The sequence below is a fragment of the Colias philodice genome, chromosome 30 (assembly GCF_061535455.1).
Source record: "Colias philodice isolate Cphi_HAF_F1 chromosome 30, ilColPhil1 Martin Lab GWU primary, whole genome shotgun sequence".
Classification (NCBI taxonomy): Eukaryota; Metazoa; Arthropoda; class Insecta; order Lepidoptera; family Pieridae; genus Colias; species Colias philodice.
Genome location: NC_143115.1, coordinates 4,536,459 through 4,557,333, shown reverse-complemented (window position 1 = coordinate 4,557,333; position 20,875 = coordinate 4,536,459). Strand labels below are relative to the sequence as shown.

General features: G+C 31.8%; 1 protein-coding gene and 1 long non-coding RNA gene across 2 annotated transcripts in view; both read right to left on the bottom strand.

Moving 5' to 3' along the window:
• The window catches only part of LOC149475510 (uncharacterized), a 36,798-nt gene extending 22,216 nt beyond the window's left edge, over positions 1 to 14,582 (bottom strand). The window contains exons 1-3 of the mRNA XM_089713352.1: positions 14,274 to 14,582; positions 8,284 to 8,962; positions 6,648 to 7,628 (exon numbers count right to left, since the gene is read on the bottom strand). Coding sequence (XP_089569478.1) covers positions 6,648 to 7,628; positions 8,284 to 8,892 — 1,590 coding nt within the window. The 5' untranslated portion in view covers positions 8,893 to 8,962; positions 14,274 to 14,582. The remainder of the gene's footprint in view (positions 1 to 6,647; positions 7,629 to 8,283; positions 8,963 to 14,273) is intronic.
• Positions 14,583 to 18,354: 3,772 nt separating this feature from the next.
• LOC149475508 (uncharacterized) overlaps positions 18,355 to 20,875 on the bottom strand; it is a 107,148-nt gene continuing 104,627 nt past the window's right edge. The window contains exon 2 of the long non-coding RNA XR_016318090.1: positions 18,355 to 18,451. This is a non-coding gene — a long non-coding RNA (uncharacterized LOC149475508). The remainder of the gene's footprint in view (positions 18,452 to 20,875) is intronic.

Below are 20,875 nucleotides of genomic sequence, written 5' to 3'. Positions count from 1 at the left end.
ATGAAATTTAGCACACATATAGAGGGCAACTTGGATTAACACATAGGATAGGTTTTATCCCGGAAATCCCACGGGGACGGGAACTATACGGGTTTTTCTTTGAAAAAAAAAACGCGGGCGAAGGTGTGGGCGGAAAGCTAGTATCCATATATATATATTTAAAAACTTCTTGGTCTAGCAACAACTATAACATATTATAAATTATTGTCTGTCTGTACGAATTTACTACCATTCACTTCTCAAACCAATAATTATTAAACGAACAAGATATGAAACAAACATACCACTGCACCCTCGTGACACCGATATGATAATCCCGCGTTAATTAAATTTTAAGAAAACATCATAAAATGTTGCCAACAATCAATTATGTAGTCATTTTGTTTCAAATGGTTTACTGCACGCCAAACAGTTTGGTTTTACAAGGGGGCGCTCTACCACTGATGCTGGAATAGCTCTTTTGTCACATATATATAAAGCATGGGAAAATTCAAAGAATGCTTTGGGGATATTCTGCGACCTTTCTAAGGCTTTCGACTGTGTAGAACATTCCACTCTATTACGGAAATTAAATTTTTATGGTATCAAAGGTTTATCTCAGGACCTCATAGCTTCATATCTTCAGAACAGGGTACAGACCGTTGTTGTTAATGGAGAGAAATCTTGCGGTGCGCCGATTAACATTGGTGTTCCGCAGGGATCTATCTTAGGACCGTTTTTGTTCTTAGTGTATATTAATGACCTACCTTATTATTTGCAGGATATGTGTGAAATAGTACTGTTTGCAGATGATACCTCATTAATATTTAATGTGGATAGATATGACACAAATGTTGACGAAGTAAACTCTGCTCTTTTACGCATATCTAATTGGTTTAATGCTAATAATTTATTATTGAATGCAAAAAAAACAAATTGTGTAGAGTTTATCCTTCCAAATGTAAAAAAGGTCAAAAGGGATATCATTTTAAACGGGGAGGTATTATACCCTGTCGAGTCTACTGTTTTTCTTGGTTTGACACTAGATGAGAAGCTACAATGGGGGACCCACGTTGCCACCACTGCTGCTAAGCTCAGCTCAGCTGCATATGCAGTTCGAAGAATAAGGCATCTCACCGATGAAGATACGGCTAGATTGGTTTATTTTAGTTACTTTCATAGCATTATGTCCTATGGAATTCTACTATGGGGCAGGGCTGCAGATATAGAAACTATATTTATATTACAGAAAAGAGCCATACGCTCTATATATAATTTACGTGCTCGGGACTCACTAAGAGATCTCTTTAAGAATATTGGTATCCTCACTGTACCATCACAGTATATATTTAATAATGTTTTACATGTACACAAAAACGCGGACTTACACACAAAAGTAGGAGATAGACACTGTTATGGCACAAGGAATAGAAATAAAATTGAAATGCCATTTTATAGGTTAGCTAAAGTTAAAAATTCATTTATGGGCCAAGGTATACGTTTTTACAATAGAATTCCTCATAGTATTAAAGAGTTTAGTAGTGTTAAATTTAAAACTTATTTAAAAAATGTATTAGTTCAGAGAGCCTACTACAGCATTAAGGAATATATGGAAGATGAAAATCCATGGAGGGTTGTCGCGTAAGAATAACAGGACAGTTCTTTGGCATATTATGATAATATATAATATTATGTAGTTAGATGTAAGTAACATCTTATATATAAAATTCTCGTGTCACAATGTTAGTCTGCATACTCCTCCGAAACGGGTGGACCGATTCTCATGAAATTTTCTGTGCATATCGGGTAAGTCTGAGAATCGGCCAACATCTATTTTTCATATGTACCACGGGCGAAGCCGGGGCGGACCGCTAGTGTAATGTAAAATTATATTGTATATGGACATGACTTTAAAAGAGCAACTATGGAGTTTCTTGCCGGTTCTTCTCCATAGATACTGCTTTCCGAATCGGTGGTAAATTTAAAGAATGTAATGACGATTCAAAAGTGCTTCTGGAAGAAGTCTAATTGAATAAATAAATGTTTGAGTTTGTTTGAGTTTGAATTATCAATTAATAAGCCGAGGTCATGGTCAGCCACAGATAAATAATATACCGTGCGAAAAACTACGTCATTGTGACGTAAGAGAATTAATTTCTATAGCTGTAGTCATAATCCTTAATTTTTTTAATGACATGAAAATTATAAAAATTAATCCTATATCATTAATAACTGTAAGTATTACATGCTAGTCTTTGATTTTTTCAATTAGGATATAAAAAAAATCGCGATTTATAATTGTGAATTATTTATGTGCCGTATTTTAAACATCTCTTATGAAAATTTTATAAAGTGGATGCATTCTTTGCTACGGAATATTTAATATCACTTTCTATTTAATTTTAATTTCGTTTTTCAATGATGTTGTTTATACCAAACGGTATCTCTAAATCATAGATGCTTTTTATATAATAAATAAGAAAATAAAACACTTTGCTACAATCCATTTAGTTATACGATTTAACTTCAGTTTTATTTTGGCACGATAATTATTTCAATACTATTTTATTTATTTTTGAACTAACACGTTAGTATGTAGGGACGCATACCGCGGCAAAATGCTTAAAGCTTTAATACAGAACTACAAACGCCTGTATTTATATAGCTCTAAGGTTCAATTTTAAATATCGTTGCGAAACATCTCAATTCGTTTGATGTTCATCAATTTTCCACGCGTTTTATTTTACACCTTCGCGATATTATTTAATTTACTATTAAATTAATCGACAAACAATTATTATTAAAATAACACTTTTACTGGCACTTAATAAAAAAAATAAAAAATAAAAAACTGTCAGAGAAGCGCGGGCTTTTCCACAAGATGGCGGACAACTGTCAAAATTTCGCACGTGGCGTGAAAAACGCGGGACTCGCTCCGCATTTTATTTCTGGACGTTACACTTTGTTTTATATTTAGATTTGTCTATTGAATATTAGACGCGACAATGTGTTTTCAATGAGACATTTCTTTTGCGATGTGATTATTTGCAAAAAAATGATAAGTAATTTTCATTATTTTCACCAATGTTTATGTAATATGGCACATATATTACGATATGTAATGTGGCTTTTTTGAAGAATGTTATGTTTCTAATTATGCAAACCGAATTTAAATAATTATTTCTTTGTGTATTGTAACTGAAAAATCTAAAAGTACTATTATTTTTCACATGGAAGTACATATTAATAATACATACCAATAAATCGCAATCTTTTAGCTTACAATTTAAGACTGTTTCCCGTAAATTTTAAATACTTAGATTCGTATAACTTTCGATAAATGATTTCTAGTTTTCTCGGCTAAACCAAACAGCAATACAAAGTTTGAAATATTTTATTTTGGCTGAAAAGGAAGGTGCAATCATAGGCTATAGTCCTTTCCACCTAAGATGATTTCTGTGACACATGGATTTTTGACACGTGTAGAGATGTGTTTACTGAAATCATATCAATTGTTTTCGATAATCGATAATATTTTAAATGGAAAGGAAATCGATTTGAATAAAGTACCAAAATTAGTTTTTTCGGCATTTCGCCAACAATTAACTAAGGAAACAACAGCAACAAAAAGTCAACAATAACAATTAGTAATAATAACAGAATACCACGTAAAGTATCAATATAAAAATGCAACTTGTATACAAGGCTGACGCACTCGTACAGACGATTGACTCGATTGACAAACGATCACAAGATGGGCGCCGATTATATGATTTTCCAACTCTATGATTTTTCAACGATCCATTTCATGTACACGAATTGCGTAGGTATTATATTTTTGTGTTTTTTTATTTTATTTTTCATTATATTAAACTAAACAATACTGTTTTTGATTTATAAGCTTAAGATGTTTCATTTTTATATTTTTGGTAATAATGCCGCCTAAAATAAAAATATTATGCACTAAAATTATTTTCGCGTTTTAAACATAAAATACGTAATTCGGAACACGATGAAGTGTCACAGGAATCATCATAGGTGAAAAGGACTATAGTAGGTATTTTGTCAAACATCAATCCCCAAACAGTTGAATGAAATCCTTGGACACAGCTGGTACATACATACGAAAAAAACATATCTCCTCAATTAAATTGTCAATTCTCAACATCACACCATCCCAACAAATTTCGCACACACACACACACACATACGTATCTACACGGCTCACGCACACACACACGCGGCGGCCTGGATGCAAATGTCAACGAACCCGGGCTCATTACATTCGACTTTGCTTTGTATAGAAAATAAACATCGGCAGATAGGCAATAGGTTTAGATATCTAGACTACCTATATACTAATTAATTATTATTAGCTGGCAAACGTTGTTCTGCCCTACTCTTATCAGTTACTAGTTGTGCTCCGCTGTTTTACCCGCATTGCTTCGCTCCTGTTGGTCTTAGCGAAATATAGCCTATAGCCTCCCTCGATAAATGGGCTATCTAACAAAGAAAGAATTTTTCAAATCGGACCAATTATAGTTCCCAAGATTAGCGCGTTCAAACAAACAAACTCTTCAACTTCATAATATTAGTATAGATTAGTATAGATGGGTATGAAAAAAAGATGTTGGCCAATTCTCAGATCTACCCAATAGGCGAACAAAATTTTATGAGAAGCGGTCCAGCCGTTTCCGAGGAGTATGGTAACGAGAAGAAAGGAATATGGTAACGAATAAAGAGCAAGATATAAATTACTAGCTATCCGCCGCGGCTTCGCTCGCGTTGTCAAAGAAAAACCCGTATATAAATTATATTTTTCCATTATGTAAGTCATTCTGCAAGTCTATCTCTACTTAAAATGTCATCTGAATATGTTCAGCAGTTTGGGTGTGAACAGGTCAGTCTCCATAAATAATAATTAATAATACATAAGTATAAACATAGCATTTAAAATTATAATTGCCGCCCCAACATTAAACTTTGATCTTTACGGTGTCCAAATATAAATTAACCTATATATTATTCCAGGTCCAAAGACCAAATCTATCTAGAAATAAAATTGCAGCAAAATCAGTTCAGCAGTTTTTGCTTGAAATAGTAAAATATTGATTTACAACCAGATTTATAATTTTAAACTATAATAGATAGCCTGTGGCTTTACTCGTGGTATTTAACCTAAAATTAATTTAGCTTATGTGCTAATCCAGACTATAATCTATCGCCGTGCCAAATTTCATCCAGAATCGATACGCCGTTTTTAGGTCAAAGAGGAACAAGCGTACATCCTGGCAGACATTCGCATTTATAAGAATAATTCAAAGGATATTATATCCTATAGATTTCTACAATTAAATACTAGACTATAAATAATCGACCTTTCAAACGCAAACTAAATTTATTTTTAACACTTCCAATATATGTAGTTAATTCAAGACAAATATTATTAACTTTAAAAAATATTATTAACTAATGAGGGGTTAGGCGGTCAGCGAAAATTTAGCTATTCGGGCCTGAGGTAAGGGGTGAGGGGGTCCGCGTTTAGTATGGAATCAACGTGCTCGAAACTAAAAATCGTAATCGCCATTCACATTTTTATCAAAAAGTGAATGAAAATATTTAGTATTTTCTAAATCTGAAACAGTCACGATATCGAGAAGATAATATGATATTTTAGAGGTCTTCAGGATTTTTTTTATCGAGCAAAATTTTTCCAATCGTGTTTTTGAAACAGTCATCCCATCACACATACGTTCTGTAATACATATTAGAAATTTCAGTGCGAAAAAACTTCAATATTTTCAATTATAGTTCATAGAAGGGCCCTTTAGCTAATGCATAGAGAATCATGTAATTTAATCGTAATTAACCATTTAATAAAGTTTTACCATCTACCCGCATCGGAACGATAAAAATAAAAACATAAAAACAAATGTATAAAATAGCAAAAGGCGAACATGCTCAGAACTCAATTATACATACCCACAAAAATACAAATATTTCCAAAAGTAAACTTTATATTACTTTTAATAAAATACACTTTATTTCCATACACATAGGATCTATTTTCCCTTATCAATTTATTCGTGGGTATATAAAAATGAGCAATGACATTTCACGTGATAACAGCGGTCATAACTCAGTGAATAATTTGTTCATTCGCGAACAATCTATAAAAAAAATGCCATAGAATTTTCTAGAACAGTATTTTTAACTGTTTCAACTTCAATTACGTTATTAATAATAATAAATTTAGAAATTGTCAAAGAAACTACTAGAAAAATATTATTAAGTTCTTGAATTACGTCCTCATCAAAAATCTATAAAGAAACTAGCGGTCCGCCCCGGCTTCGCTCGTGGTACCTACATGTTTAAACTATCCTATCTCTCAAGTTGGATCGAACTGCACATGATGTGCGAATTTTATTATAATCGGTTAAGTGGTTTAGGAGTCCATTGAGGACAAACATTGTGACACGAGATTTATATATATTAAGATAGCCATATAAACTTCTAGAACTACTGTTCTATCATGTTCTATATGTTTAACTTTTTCAACTTCTACAATTACGTCATCATCAAAAACCTACAAAGAAATAGCCATAGAATCTTCTAGAACATTCCGGGTCAACGACCGCTATCATCACGTGACACAATCATCAACTTACCGTTCTCAAATCATCGTCTCTATCCAAGATGCGCAGTCGAGTCGACGTCTCGGGACTCGAATCTTCCGTCGCCTCACTTATTGTACTCTCTGTACTCGTCTCCATAGATTTAACCCCATCGTCTTCTATTTTTTCCGTACGTTTTTTCAGGAAATTCTCATGTTCAAACGTTTTATTTTCAAACCCTGTACCGTTCGGTGATTCTATGTCGTTCTCTAGTGTAACACGATCCTCTGAATCAATGTATTTGAGGTTCACTTTTGTTTTCTTTTCCGCTTTAGGCGAAGTACCTGTAGCGACTGGTTGGGATATTTGTATGTAGGAAGCGAAATTTGATGTGTGTTTTGGCGTCTTCACTTGTTTTTCTATATCATTCTTTAATTCTTTAAGCTTAACCTCTGGGCTGTTGCGCAGTTTCTTACGTTCCGCGTAATCTGTGTCCCCGTTTTCAACTTGAATTACCGTGGACATTTCTAGGATTTTTCCTATTGGATTGTTAGGGTCTAGCTGGCTTTTGATACTGGCTAGCTTGTCTGATTGTAATTTACTGTTTAGTGATGTTGACATAGCCGTTTTTTCTACTGCAGGTTTGGCTAGCGACACCGGTTCAGATATAGTTTTACTAAGCGTCGCATCGGTTATTTTGCTTGGGGAAACTTCCCATCTGCCGTTCAAGCCATTCTTTTCACTTGGCATATGTATAGGTACGGGTTGGTCATCTTTCGGATTGATTTTCGTGTATCCAGACGTCCCATTCTCACATTCTTTGAGCTGACTCAAATATTGTTCAACCGTTTTGGAGGGGTATTTAGATTCGTTAGCCGGCAGTTTGGTTACTGTCATTTTGTCGAATCTCTTTCTAATTTCAGAGACGGACGGCACTTCATTGCCATTCGAGTCCTTAACGCCGTTAGACATAGAGTTCCTTTTGCTGTAACTCGGCGTCGGCGACGAGTCCTTGTACCTTCTGCCTTCCGGTCTCTGATCGTTGAAAATTGTACACTTAGCGAGATATCATGAGGCAATTAATGAGGTATAGCGTGTGATCGTGTGTTAGTTCTAATAAATTCCGCACATGCGTCTATAAATTTTTTCGAATTTACCTATGTTACTACGATGCAATTGCTAAAATTGTCACGTGAAAGGCGCATTTTGGCAAAAAACACTCCTAAAAGAAAATAATTTCGAAACCAATTACTAAAAATTTATTGTCTCGACTTTCAAGCGACATATTTTAAAGCCAGTTTTTTGATAGCTCTTCTTTAGTGCGATGTTAAGAACATGAACACACAATACACGCTCACACGGCGTTGTTTGTCCGCGGAATTTGTATATTTACAACAGATATTATGGAACTATGAAAAGCGATATTAAAAACCACATCATCCAAATATGTACAGCATTTATACACGAGCTAGATACTTTTATTTCTGCAAGTCATATTGAATTACATTAAAATGTTCATCACAGAGCTAGATTAAAGTATATTTCAAAGTGTAAAATAGCACCATCTCGTTTATTAAAGACAAAAATTACAACCTTTAACTTATAAGCGGAATAAATCACAAAAATTCCGTTGACAAACAACCCAACAAAAACGTGATATTAAATACCGGTGCTATCAAATAATATTTACCTCTGAAATCGTTGCCGCTGAGTTCCTCGGCTTCCTGTTTCTCAACTCGGGCGCAGGCGGCCTGCCAATATCATTCGAGATCGACTTCGACCTGGATATCTCCCCATAGTTATTCTGTTCTCTACTCTGCTGAATTCTCTGCGTTAGAGGCACGTAATTCGCTGGCGAATATTTGTTGTACAACTCCGCTGCGGACATAGCAAGAGCCGTCGAGGACAGCACATTCCTCTTGGACCTATTGAGGTCCGAAGTCCGGCTGCTCTCGCTTCTAGTGGTTGATACATCTCTGGACCTGGATTCGCTTCTCTCCGAACGATATCTAGAGGATATTCCACTATCAGAATCTGTGACGCTTGGCGCACGGGAATTCCTCCCATATTCGACTAGGGAAGTTTTCCTTTCCCTTTTGCCATCTACATCGGAGTATCTAGATCTGTATTCTGTTGTTCTATCGCCGTAACTGCTTCGCAATGTCGACGTAACGTAAGTCCCACTGCTGGATCTATAGTATGGCTTGTCTATACTTGAGGATGAGGTTAAGGAGGATCGATAGGATCCCGTCAGGGTGGAGGACGTGGGAGTATAACGGGTGGGCGAAACGACCGGCATTCTGGCAGATTACGATTCCTTAGTTGTATTTGAATCTGGGCGGTCGCTGTTTTTGCATTTTCATCACCACCTGTAACAGAATACGATCGATGAAAATTGACGCATTTTCAAGTACGTCTCGAGGTGAAATTTACATGTGTATCAGATTTATCGTGGATAAGTAATTGATGTACGAGTTAAGTAAAATGTCATGGTCAATATTGTGTGCGTACATAGGGGTCGTTAGTGTGTACTTATAAAATAATCTATTTTTATATGTACGCAGGTAACATGATTGACCAATTTTGATAAAATTTGCAAGAATAATAAGAGTAATAGGAAACAAAATCTGTTTCCACGTAAAGTTATATAAAGTATTCACTTGTCATTTTATCACAAACGTAAATAATCAATATCAGCTACTGATAACATTCAGTGAATATTTAAATACATTTGATAAGAAACAGCTGATTTACCAAAACAATATCTTATCAAAAATATGATGCACTTATTGACCATAGACAACACAAGTACACCTACCATAGACTACAGAAGAAAATATCACAGACATAGACAGTTCTAACAAAATTCATACTTTAGACAACATTCAAACCATATAGGTATTGCAGCAGCAAAGTGCACTGCTTATCACAGACTAGCTGTGCCCCGCGGTTCTACCTGCATTTCTCAACCCCTGTTGGTCTTAGCGTGATGATATAAAGCTATAGCCTTCCTCGATAAATGGGCTATCTAACACCGAAATAATTTTTTAAATCGGACCAGTAGTTCCTGAGATTAGCGCATTTAAACAAACAAACTCTTGAGCTTTATAATATTAGTACGGACTACGGACAATCAACAGAATACATAATAATACAGCCTATATGCTTAATAACGTCACACTAACCACAAAAATAATACCTATATAAAAGGAAATTATTGCATTGTCACCAATCCTTGATAAGTGTACAAAGTTTGAATTAAATCTGTCCGTTTAAAGTGCGTCAAAATCGAGTCTAAAGGTGTCGGTTACATATGTACCAACATACAGGGGAAGCTAATAAAAGTCTTAACCAATAGTTAAATAGTTACAGACAATCTCACTTATTAAACAAGTAAATTATCATTGTCATGCTAGCGAGGACATCTTAAAATAAATTTATCTTTTATTAAAGATTTTGTCACGTAACTATGTAGAAAGAAAATAAATTACGTGATTATTTTTATAATTTAACAACAATAACAAAATAAAGTTATATTTTATGTGGATTGAACAATAGTAGATTCTTTTTTGTATTTCCAAACAATCTCTGAAAATACTGGACCGATTTTGAAACTGTTTTCATAAATATGATGTTATGTAATTGTTAAAAGAATCTATAACAGGTATTTTTAAAAAGTAGGTTGTATATTGTATTATTAAGTACTATAAAAAGTTATGTGGTTCATTGTGTTACCACTCGTGAGATACAAACTGACAAATTTCTCAGTCTATACTTATTTTATACCACTCAGAGTTTGTCTGTTTGCTTGAATTAGTTAATATCAGGAACTACATGTCCGTTTTGCAAAATTCTTTCGGTGTTACATGGCCCATGTATCGAGGAAGGCTATAGGCTATCTACCATCGCGCTACAACCAATAGGAGCGGAGCAATGCGGGTAAAACCGCGGGGCATACCTAGTATATCTATACAAATGGAATATACAAGTTACTGCAGTATTATCTAATGCACATGCATCTTAAAAAGTTATGGCTTCCATGCAGTGGCCGGTGATAATAAAATTATATAATAACTTAGTCTTTGAAAACTTTAATATTTTGGCAACGCCATCTCTTTTAACTAATTATATATCCATACTATATTATAAATGCGAAAGTAACTCTGTCTGTCTGTCTGTTACTCAATCACGCCTAAACTACTGAACCAATTTGCATGAAATTTGGTATGGAGATATTTTGATACCCGAGAAAGGACATAGGCTACCTTTTATTGCGAAATATGTACCACGGGCGAAGCCGGGGCGGACCACTAGTTTACTATATATTTACTTATTTTCTAATTGTTATAAAAACACTTGCCTCGGCAAATACTTTTCTGCCTTATTACACATATAACTTGAAGAATTCTATATCAGTCTTGCTGTTTCAGTGGATATTGATAACAAACATGTAAATTTAATATATGCAGATTATATTTCATTGAAAAGATTTTATAAAAAGATAAACGCAGTATTCAAAGTAATAAAGTAAGAGGAAAGTTTTTGTTTGTTTAAATAATTTATCAACTCAGAAACGACTGTAGCTGTAGTATACTTTTAGTAATAAAATATAGGCAGTAGTCTTATTCTATCCTTGGTAATTCCAGGCGTATGTATTATTTATTTATTATTTATGTTTATTGTAAAATCACCTAAACAGACCGGGAATTTACAAAAATGTGAATAATTTTAGAATCAATATGCGTATGTTAACTTAGTTTGTTTTATAACTATATAGTTAATTAAATAAATTATATCTTTGATTATGTTTTAACAGAAAAATATATACTACAGGTTCGGAAAGCAGTTTCTTCAGAGAAGAAATTCTGTAGTTGTCCATTTAAAATAATATCAATGTAACATTTAACATATTTCATATTATGTAATAATCATTCCAGAAAACTGTCCTGTCGTAAAAACTGCATAAAATATGCAGAACATGTATCTTTAAATTAGAAATGATCAAAATTGGTTATGCAGGTTTCCTGTTTGAGAGACATACACACAAACAAATTATCAATATTTTCTTCAACTGAAGATACTGTCTTATAATACAGGCAATAGCAAACATTTTAAATTTATTTTAAACTTGAGTTGTAGTCAACTAATACTTAGTTTTTGCACATTGTCTTTAGAAGCCATAGAAAACAACAAAAAATGGGTCAAATTAGTTCTTTCTAATTGGTTAAAACCTAAACAATGACTAAGGTTATATGAATTAAGGCAGACACTTAGTGTCATAACAAGATGTGTTTCTATAGCACTATAGTATCACTACATAACTAGAGCATACCTATTATACTAATATTATAAAGCTGAAGTGTTTGTTTTTTTTAATGCGCTAATCTCAGAAACTACTGGTCCGATTTGAAAAATTCTTTCGTTGTTAGATAGCCCATTCATCAAACTCAAACTCAAACATTTATTTATTCAATTAGACTTCTTCCAGAAGCACTTTTGAATCGTCATTACATTCTTTAAATTTACCACCGATTCGGAAAGCAGTATCTATGGAGAAGAACCGGCAAGAAACTCCATAGTTGCTCTTTTAAAGTCATGTCCATATACAATATAATTTTACATTACATGTTACTTACATCTAACTACATAATATTATATATTATCATAATATGCCAAAGAACTGTCCTGTTATTCTTACGCGACAACCCTCCATGGATTTTCATCTTCCATATATTCCTTAATGCTGTAGTAGGCTCTCTGAACTAATACATTTTTTAAATAAGTTTTAAATTTAACACTACTAAACTCTTTAATACTATGAGGAATTCTATTGTAAAAACGTATACCTTGGCCCATAAATGAATTTTTAACTTTAGCTAACCTATAAAATGGCATTTCAATTTTATTTCTATTCCTTGTGCCATAACAGTGTCGAGGAAGGCTATATAGGCTATATATCACCACGCTAAGACCAATAGGAGCGGAGCCAGCCGGGTAAAACCGCATGGCACAGCTAGTATAAAATAAAGTCACTATCTCTGACCCCTATGTATGCTTAAATTTTGAAAACTACGCAATGGATTTTGATGCGGTTTTTTTATAGATAGTGATTTAGTGGAACATTTTAGTATATGTATAATTTATTAGGTTTTAGACAAAGTGACGTACTGAAAGCCTTCTTTCATGTATTATTAATTGATAATGGTTGTACATGTTTTGAAAGTATTATCAAAACGAACAATTTAAAATACGGAGACATTAATTTCTAATACACTCTTTAGACTTAATTTTGAGTACTTGCAAACGGATAGATTTAAGTTTTTCTTATTAAAGCATTTTTTTCAGTTCATTTTTAAACTATTATATATTGAGTTATAAGTGTAGTTTTGTTATAAGTGAAACTATTTACTACTTTTTCATTAATATTTCCGATTTATTCGATAACAAACTACATATATATTATATTTATATAACATAAACTATTATGTACTGGAATTTGTATCCATAGAAATATATATAACATTGAAATCTTAGTTTACAAAACAGGTTTTTAGTTAATTTATGCAAATATTTACACTACGATCATAAATAATATCAAAATACTAATATTAATGTTTGTGCGTCTGTTGGTATGAAGCTTTATATATGAATGATGAATCGTTTTAGATAAGACTTTTATTAGCAATTGTGTAATTGAATCAAAACCTTAAAAAAAATAGAATTGGAATTCAATATCTGAACAAAAATAAACATAATATAAAATGTATTTTATTCTAATCAGAAAAAATGGTTATTTACCATTATATGAATATAGTTTTAGGTAAACCTTCAACATATATTTTGATTTTTGAACATATCTTTAATTAAATCAAGACAAATTTAAAGTGAACCCTTTTGAATGTTGTAAATATCAAACAACTCTATGACACAAATACCTGTATTTTATATAGAACAAGAACAGAATTGTTATATTTAGATTTTCGTGGAATAACTATAAGAACACCTTTTTTGTAACTACATTCTTGTAAATAAATGAAATTTGAATTTGAATTTGAAGGCCATTTTAATGCTTTTTAATGAGTGATATTAGATATATTGGAAGTTATGACTTTACTCGAGTTTTTGTAATAAAAATTATTTTTCTTAAGTTAAAAACGTATTTACTATGTCCTATTGACTGTATTCAAAATGTTGATTGTGCTACAGCCTTCAGCTCAAATTTTATAACTTCGACCTTGTGGGTATGGCATCAAAAACAGACATTCAGTCCATTATTTAAACGTGTTATGTCAAGGTCATGGGAATTTTGGACGTGAGATACCATAGCAATTAGGAATCGTCCACCAATTTTTATATTTACTTTCGTATACGACAAATTTGAACGCAGTTGGTGGCGACTGAAATTTGACACCACGGTCGGAAAAGATAATCCCACAAAGTTCAGGCAATTATTGTTTGTCATAAGCTTCAAAATATGTAAAATCACTTTCACACGACTCACCCGGTCTCTCTTTGGCAAAATCACGAAACACACTCCAAAAATATACCTTGTTTTATTTTTAGCGACATCGAAAACTTTTCGTTCGTGTTCAACGCAATTGCTTCACACTATTTTTTATCACATTTGTGAATTATAATCGATATAGAATATTGTTAGCGATGATATTTCGTGATACTCACAATATAAATCAAATAATCCTGGTAACCAAAGAAACTGATTCAACAAAATAATTATTTTTCTCTTCACTGGTCGATCGTAAAACTAGATTAATAGAACACGAGTCACACACTTCTCCAGGCACTTTCGTTTGTAAAATTGATGGAAAATGGACCGTAAACGCCGTATTACATTTTTCTTATGCGCTCATGTAATTTTAGAAGACTAGAGGCTCCATTCGAGTGACGTCACACAAATTGTTGGCAATCCTATATTTTGCTTAACTTCCGTCTCGAATTCTTCAAGGATTTTAGTCCTTGTTGCGTTACAATAAAGTTTATAGTCACCACTGTGACAGAAATTTGACTTTTGGTATTTAGTGTTGCTATGTATAAAAAGGAATCTTTTTTTTTCCTTTTTAAATAATCAGATGTAAACATGACGTCATGTCTGACTCATCGTTCAATAGTGTGAAGTTAGCGCAAAGATAATTCTTTGTATTTTTATCAACTTTTAATTAATTTTCATTAATTGAAATAATCTAAAATCAATAAATGTATTTACCAAATTAAATTGATAATATAGAACAAACATATAAAATATAACATTGAATTTTTATTACTTCTTCTATTCCACACTAGATGGCGCTAAAATTAAATATACCTAATCTATATTTAGTTTCCGCGCCATCTAGTGTTGAATAGACACAATATCTTATTCATAACATTGACTTTTATTACCTCTTCTATTTCACACTAGATGGCGCAAAAACTAAATATACCTAATCTACATTTAGTTTCCGCGCCATCTAGTGTTGAATAGACACAATATCTTATTCATAACATTGACTTTTATTACCTCTTCTATTCCACACTAGATGGCGCAAAAACTAAATATACCTAATCTACATTTAGTTTCCACGCCATCTAGTGTTGAATAGACACAATATCTTATTAATAACATTGACTTTTATTACTTCTTCTATTCTACACTAGATGGCGTGAAAACTAAATATACCTAATCTACAGCTAGTATTAAAAATATAAAAAATAACAATTCAATCATACAAAAAATCTTATTTACAGTATTAAATAATTATAGCTCAAATATTCGTTCAAAACATATTGTTTCGATTTACTTGCGACATAAATGTAAATTAAACCAATAAATCCATAATCTATGAAATGTTATTAGGCAATAAGTTCTACAACTACTCCAATATCCTATCCTACTAATATTATAAATGCGAAAGTTTATGATGTAATAGACCAAAATGAACGGTATTCCAGCAACGGTTTATTCGATAACCTAATAATTGATATTAAAAAAATATAAATATTAAATAGGTAATATTGTAAAAATAAACTGTGAAGAATCATATTAAATTCAATAGGCTAATAATTTTCTGAATTCGGTCCAGTAATTCCCGAGATTATGCATTCAACTATTATACAGGATTAGATTTATAGATTAAAATTATTAACTTCACTATGAATATTATTTCCAGCTTATCCTTTACAGTCGAAAATTTTCCAACTTTAAAACTAGATGGCGCTGTGTGTATTGACAAATAATATTTGTGCATTGCTTGATACATTAAGAAAGTTTCTAAGTAAATTTTTTAACCAATATTTATCATAATTTTATTTTTTGTAGAATATCTTAATTACTTAAGAAATAAGGTAAGTAGGGTAAGGTTAATAAAACAACAATTGATATATAAACAATTTATTTTTATTTAACATTATATGCACATTAATTTAACAATTCAATACGATGGATGAAAACAAAATTAATTCAAACTTTTTTTTACATGATTTTAAATGATGGAGGTGTAGGTATATCGTGAGTAGAAGTAGTTTAAGCATTTTGTCAAACTCATCAAAACTTAGACTATTGCAAGAAAGTAGGTACCTATTATACAAAATATATTATTAGTTAGTTTAATAGGTACACAATTGAGCTGAAAATTTTAGTTTAATTCTTATAAGATTCTAATGCGTTCGTAGGTACTATTACTCAGAATTTTGTTTTACATTACTGAAAATCACAATGTCTTTATGTATTTGTAAGCTATCACAAAGGTATAAAAATACTTTTACTTAATTTATTTTGGCAGAACGATGCTTATTTGTGTGAATTCAAACTTTGTATTATCAAGGATTGGTAACAATACCTATAATAATTTCATGAATTTATCTCGTTAGAGCATAATTTTTTTGAAATAGGTACTTTGGCTTTTCAAAATTTTATCAGTTATTATCCACCAATCAACATAACCAAAAAATTATAATCCAATCTACCAACTCGACTTTCGTTTATTTTATACTAGCTGTTGACCTCGGCTTCGTCTGTAGTAGGTACGTCGAATATTGGTCGTGGGCTCATGAACACTTTGCTGAAGATGAACTGAAGATGAACATGATTAAAGGCGAAGTTTACGATTGCTTGAAGGACATACCTAAGTACAAACAAACATACATTCTGAACACGCTTATTTTAGTTTCATCTATATGAAACCTTCTCGAAACTCAAGTGGCAATGGGCTGGACACATAAGCCGTTATACTGACGGACGTTGGACATCGGAAACATCATTGTGGAAAGGACCGGAAGGATTGAGGAATGTAGGTAGACCAATCAGACGGTGGTCTGATGACATTGTCGATATAGCTGGGAAGGACTGGGCTTCCTGCGGTAAAGACCGGCATCAGTGGAGGAAGATGGAGGAGGCCTTCACCCAATGTGGGATCCAACACAACAATTAATACTAACACATTACTAACACAATTTGTATTTGTATAACTGTCTAAATTGAATTTAAATTTTTATTTTTTTTTTTTTTTGCAAATTGTAACTAACACAAATTAAAATTGTAAAACTATCCAAAGTGTGTGGAAATAAAAGGCTTTTTTATTTATTTTATTATATGAAACCTTTATTTAGATTAGACCTTTACAGATTTAATTCAAACTTTGTCATCAAGGATAGATAATAATACAATAATTTCATGTGGTTAAGCGTGTTAAATACGAAGCCTATAATATATACATAGTAACTAGCCTTCCGCCCGAGGCTTTGTATGCAACCTAATAAATTATACATATATACTAAAATCTTCCTCTTGAATCATTCTACGGTCTACCTATGAACAAAAACTGCATCAAAATTCGTTGTGTAGTTTAATAGACCTTAGAATACATATACATAATTTATACTATGGGGTGATTGTGATTGTTTTAATTCATATAAAATACAATAAATGATTATATTGAATGAAATATTATTATTTTGAGATAAACGGCTCCCAATTGGGCTTGTTGCTCTCCGTCCCCCTCCTGACATAGTAAAAGAGGTCCGGGACAAGCCCAATAGGGGACACATTTTTTTCTTCTTTTTTGTTATACCAGTACAATCCGCTTAATATTTTATTAATATCGTTTTTTACTAAGTATGTACTTATAGTGGAAAAATATCATATATTTGAGAGTTATTGAGTACCAAGATGATGAAAATAAGACATAGATATAAAACAAAAAAAAAAATGAAAAATAATTTAATTTTTATACTAGAGTATTTAGTTGTCATTTGTACAGTTGAATTATACCTAGTGGTAGTATTATTATTAACTACTAATAAGTTCTAGTTGGACCCTGATGAAAAAATGTGATGGAAAAATGTGCAAAAAAGATCATTTTTTTAATAATGCAATTTTCTGGGAAATAATGTAACTAATGCTCTATAGTCTCTGCCCGATAAAAAACCCAGAAATATCGCTGAATTTTCTATTTATTTTTATAGCATTCAAAAGCATTGAGGAATAATTTAAAGAATAGATAAAAAATAGATCTTGAAGCGGGATTCGAACCCGCGCCTTTCTGCCATTCCGGCCATTCCATAGAAAAATCTCATAAATATTAACGTCCTCAGATTTGATATCATTCAGGAAGATATTAATTAATTAAATGGCGTCATTTAATAAAACGCCTAGGTTATTAATGAGACGGTTGTCTTAACCGACTCTTTGTGTGTGTATATCTTTATGATTATATGTTTAGGGAAAAGTAAAAAAATATAGATTCTTAATAAAATAAAACACCAAGCATAGCAAATAAAAAAAATATATTTCCATTCATGCGTTGCTAATTAATGAAAAAATACAAAATATATAACAACAAAAAACATAATATAATAATAATGTACTTGAATTTTTTGATTACACTTTATTCGAAATTATAACAGAGCAAAATAAAACATAACTAGGTACATAATAATTTAAAATCAAGTAAATAATCACTAAACTAAACTAAGCTTATGCATAAGTACTACAAATTAACAATTAGGTACATAATATAAGCATTGTGTTTTAAACAAACATATAAATATAAATGAACATATAAATGTGGTTTTAAGCATTTAATTAATCGTAGTTAATTCGTAACAAAAGAGAAAAGAAAAACAAAAGTTTTTAATAATTAAAAAAATTAGAAAGTGCAATAACTACCTATTCATTCAAAGACAGGGTATATTTTATTATTACAGGTTAAAAAATGCGGGAAAAGCGGCAAGTACAAATAATTCAAAACCTTAGTCTAAACAAAAAAAAACTACGTATTAAGATGCAATACTTTTGCGCAATATTATCACATAAATAAAACAAAAAACCTTATTAATTTCCCATAATTATTTAAATAAACGGATTATACTGTATTCGATTATGACACGTTATTCTTCTGTCTTCGTTCCCATGGCAACCGTTGCTATGCCAACAGCGAGTAAAGTTAGCAGGCTATACAGTTACTCCTAAATGTTGTAATACTGTACTATACAACCTACTACCTCAACCCGACGAAGGCTTATCTTCATTCTTCTTTCCGATATAATATAGATAAATAAATATATTGTCACAGATAAAAAAATATAAGACCATTACAAGACCATAGACATACGTATACAGTTTATATTAAAGTAACAGATACAAAAAATATTCCAATGTATAATATTCATACAGGTAAATACTAATTATATGATTAATATTATTAGGATCAAACCTTGAACTATACACAAATGTAAAACAATTATAACAAATTTTACAACTTCTGGAAATTATAAAATTAGTTAAATATAATGAATGTTTAAAAAAAATGTAATAAGGTGCCTTGGTGGCCTTGCTAACCTCGTACCTTACTCAACTTAATTGAAAAATTTTGTATGAAAATTTATTATGTTATTATTATTAATTAAATTATTTTTTTATGTGGGTACAATCTGTATCAATAAAAAAAAACAAACAAATAACTCGTATGCATACGTATAACATGAGTGTGAAAGAGAAAGAAGTCATTTCACATTCATGAGATAGCATACAATACGAATTATCTATAATTCTATTCATTAAAATAAATAAACAAAAAATAAAGTGCAACAAAATTTTACTACAAATTATGCAAAATAATATAAATAATAAAAAATGATCTAGCTTAAAAATGATGGAGCGTCGAAATCCCGCCAAAACTGCTCCCGCGTATCACCAAACTTGTGTGAGGGGCAGACTTGCGACAGAAAAGTCGCACGACTTAGTCGCAGTACGCTCAAACACTACTAATGTATCGGTCGATGTAGATAGAACGATGTATTGTCATTCAAGAAAAATTACGTACAAAACGCAATTTATTACAATGTAATGGGCCCTCTTCACAATGGGCAGCGTTGGCCCAACAAACACTCGTCAATGTTAGTCACCAGTACGGCGATTATGAATAGCTACAATGACGGCCGATCATAGACATTTAGGCTCTACACTATCGTGATTGCCTCTACTCGCCCAACGCTGCCCATTGTCAAGAAGGCCAATAAAATGGTGTTCTAATATACATTTTCATGTAGTTGAGTGAAAGGTCGATCGCATTGCGACTTTTTTGCAGTCGTGCGACAGAAAAGTCGCAGTTGCGACTCCTCAACGACTTTGCGCACAAGTTCGGATCTACGGGTTTCAGTTAAGAGGGTCCAAGGGCTAAAGACACAAATAAAAAATAAATATATATACTTCTTTGACAAGCTGTGCATTAAAAAATACATAGTGTGTATTATTTTTTTTTAATTATTTTTTTTTAATAAGTTATAATCATAACGACACACTCGAATATAAATTTGTTTATGCAAAGGTGTAATTACAAAGTTGCAGAATATTCTAAGAAAGAACTATAACTGGCAAAATAATTGCAACGAAAAATTAAGAAAACAAATATTTTATATTATCTGATCATTATTCAAGTTATCATTTGGAATATCTAGACTAAGTTATAAACTACTTCACCGAGAAAAAACTTTAATACTTACTGTCAAAGAAGTATACATTAAATAAAACATAAAACAAATTTAAAAAATAGCTAAAAAATCTTAGATTCGCTTTGAATACCTATGAAATGATTAAATATTAAAATAATTTGGAAAATCCAAAAGTGCACGCCTCATAATTTTTTTTTAATAAATATTTATTAATTATTATTTTTGTTTATTTAATAACAATTAAACCACATCGAATCAGGCCCTGAAAAATGAAAGGGTTCTATTCCTGAGCATACTCAAGCGTAAGAGAAAAAAAAAGACTCGATTAGTAAAGTATT